At 36.1% G+C, this 2543-nt stretch overlaps 1 protein-coding gene across 1 annotated transcript; it reads left to right on the forward strand.

The window, feature by feature from the left end:
- Positions 1–1349: 1349 nt before the first annotated feature.
- Positions 1350–2543, forward strand: LOC111001540 (cathepsin B). Its single transcript, XM_022271470.2, has one exon. The coding sequence runs from the start codon at positions 1488–1490 to the stop codon at positions 2490–2492; it is 1005 nt and encodes a 334-aa protein (XP_022127162.1). The 5' UTR covers positions 1350–1487; the 3' UTR covers positions 2493–2543.

The raw sequence follows: 2543 nt of genomic DNA on the forward strand, positions 1-2543 counted from the left end.
AACAAGTATGATGAGATTATTTCCACGTATCTTTATATATTAAAGAATTTGTATTATGGTAATAAAAAAGTAATCTCAATTTCTATAACAGCGCATTATCTGTTACAAATGTAATATTAGCAGACCCGACAGTTGTTGTAATATACACACGACTTGAATGCAAACAAACTAAAACAAATAATCTAATTGTAAATCTAAACTAATCTGGAATTCGCTTAAAAATCATACAAAATAATGTGAATCGGTCCAGCTATTTAGAAAGATAATTTATTATAATGATGATTGGTTTAACAGTTAAAAGAAAGATGTCTGGGAAATTTTGTCTTAAGATGTTAAAATTGTTATGTTTATAAGACAGAACAGAACAGCCTATTATATTATTATTCAGCGATTTTTCCTGTTGTATCAAGTTTATATGAACGTGAGGATCATTTAAGAGATGTACCCTAATGAGGGTCTTCCTGTTGTATTAATTCGATACCGGACAAACGAGCGAGTTAAGATAGCTAATCATCAACAAACGATGTTTACGTACGTGATAATAGAGGCGTAAAGAACAAAGGTTGCCAAAGCCAAATGAAATGAAGACATGTTATAAAATTATTCAGCCTTATTCAGTGTAAAATACTTACCTACGTACTTAAGTTGTGATCTGTATTTTGAGTAAGCATACTTCAGTATAATAAAATAATCAAATTTTCAATTCAAATACAAGCTTCCTGCTGAATATTGAAAAGCAAATAAGTACGCAATGCAAAGGATTTTATCGAATTTTCCATAGATATGTAATTACGTTTATTTTATACTAATTGCGTTTCTCTAGTTCACTGTAAATGGAAATTAGATTCCCATACATAATTTTAAGGAAAATCGTAATATTAACATAAAAATGCCAAAATATTACCTATTTTCTATACCTACTTAATCAGTGGTAGTAGATCGTTTATATAATACCTACATTATGATTACCTGTTTCATTTTTATGTAACTTATAAACAACCGTTTCGTATTTCACACCAACAGAATACACAAGAAATTATATTGTAAATGTATTACTAAGTGAACTAGGTGTGAAACTATGCAGTACATTAATATTGTGAAATGTAAATCACACTAATAAAACAATTAACCTTATTCATTTTTATTAAATTGCACACCAATAAGACGGTTGTAGTTTGGTCATTGTCCTATACACAAGATATTATTAGAAATGGGACTATTTAATAAAAAAACAGACTAATATTTGTTTATTTAATCATTACCGAGTTCTCGCTAAAGATATGAATGCCCTTCGACATGAACATTGCTCGTATATCGCGCCGGACGATACGCTTCGACGCAATTACATTCCTGATTCCAAAGAATTGTGACCGCCACTGACTACTGAGTAGTAAGTAGTTAGTAAGCATCAGACCTCAGCGCGCAACAAACGAGTGTTGCGCGTCTTAAATTAATCCGTTATTATTTAACCGAACAAAGAAATAAAAATGGCTCATATTATGAATATTCTTTTCGCGTTGCTTTGTGTTTTCGCCTTTTCATTCGCGGCGTTACCGGATCCACTATCCGAGGAATTCATTAATATCATCAACACACGGCAAAAATTATGGACCGCTGGCCGCAACTTTCCTTCACAAACGACATTGGAAACAATGAAGAAGCTCATGGGAGCCATGGAAGATAAGTTTTTATCGAGATTAACGACTGTCGAACACAGTGCAGAGGACATCAAAGACTTACCAGAAAATTTTGATCCCAGGGACAAATGGCCCAACTGTCCTACCTTAAACGAAGTCCGGGACCAGGGATCATGCGGGAGCTGTTGGGCTTTTGGCGCTGTGGAAGCCATGACAGATCGTTATTGCACCTATTCCAATGGCACAAAGCATTTCCACTTTTCTGCTGAAGATCTATTGAGCTGCTGCCCTGTTTGTGGTCTCGGCTGTAACGGAGGAATGCCAACACTCGCTTGGGAGTACTGGAAACACTTTGGCATCGTATCAGGAGGTAACTACAACTCAAGTCAGGGCTGTTTGCCATACCAAATACCACCCTGCGAGCATCACGTTCCTGGAGACAGATTGCCATGCAACGGTGATACGAGCACTCCAAAGTGTGTCCGGAAATGTCAAGACTCATCTTCCTACAAAGGGGATAAACGGTACGGGAAGCATGTTTACTCAGTTCGAGGCGGTGAAGAGCACATCAGAGCAGAATTATATAAGAATGGCCCAGTGGAAGCTGCATTCACAGTTTATTCGGACTTGCTAACGTACAAAAGCGGTGTGTATAAACATACGATTGGAGATGCGTTGGGCGGACACGCTATTAAAATTATGGGTTGGGGAGTTGAAAACGGAAACAAATATTGGCTCATTACGAACTCGTGGAACTCCGATTGGGGAGATAATGGTTTCTTCAAAATTCTACGTGGGGAGGACCATTGCGGTATCGAAAGTTCTATTGTCGCTGGAGAACCACTTTATGCATAATTTTAGTAATTTTGTATTTATAAAATAGAAATAAAATACGTGTCTTATAAA

Source organism: Pieris rapae, chromosome 8, assembly GCF_905147795.1.
Source record: "Pieris rapae chromosome 8, ilPieRapa1.1, whole genome shotgun sequence".
NCBI lineage: Eukaryota > Metazoa > Arthropoda > Insecta > Lepidoptera > Pieridae > Pieris > Pieris rapae.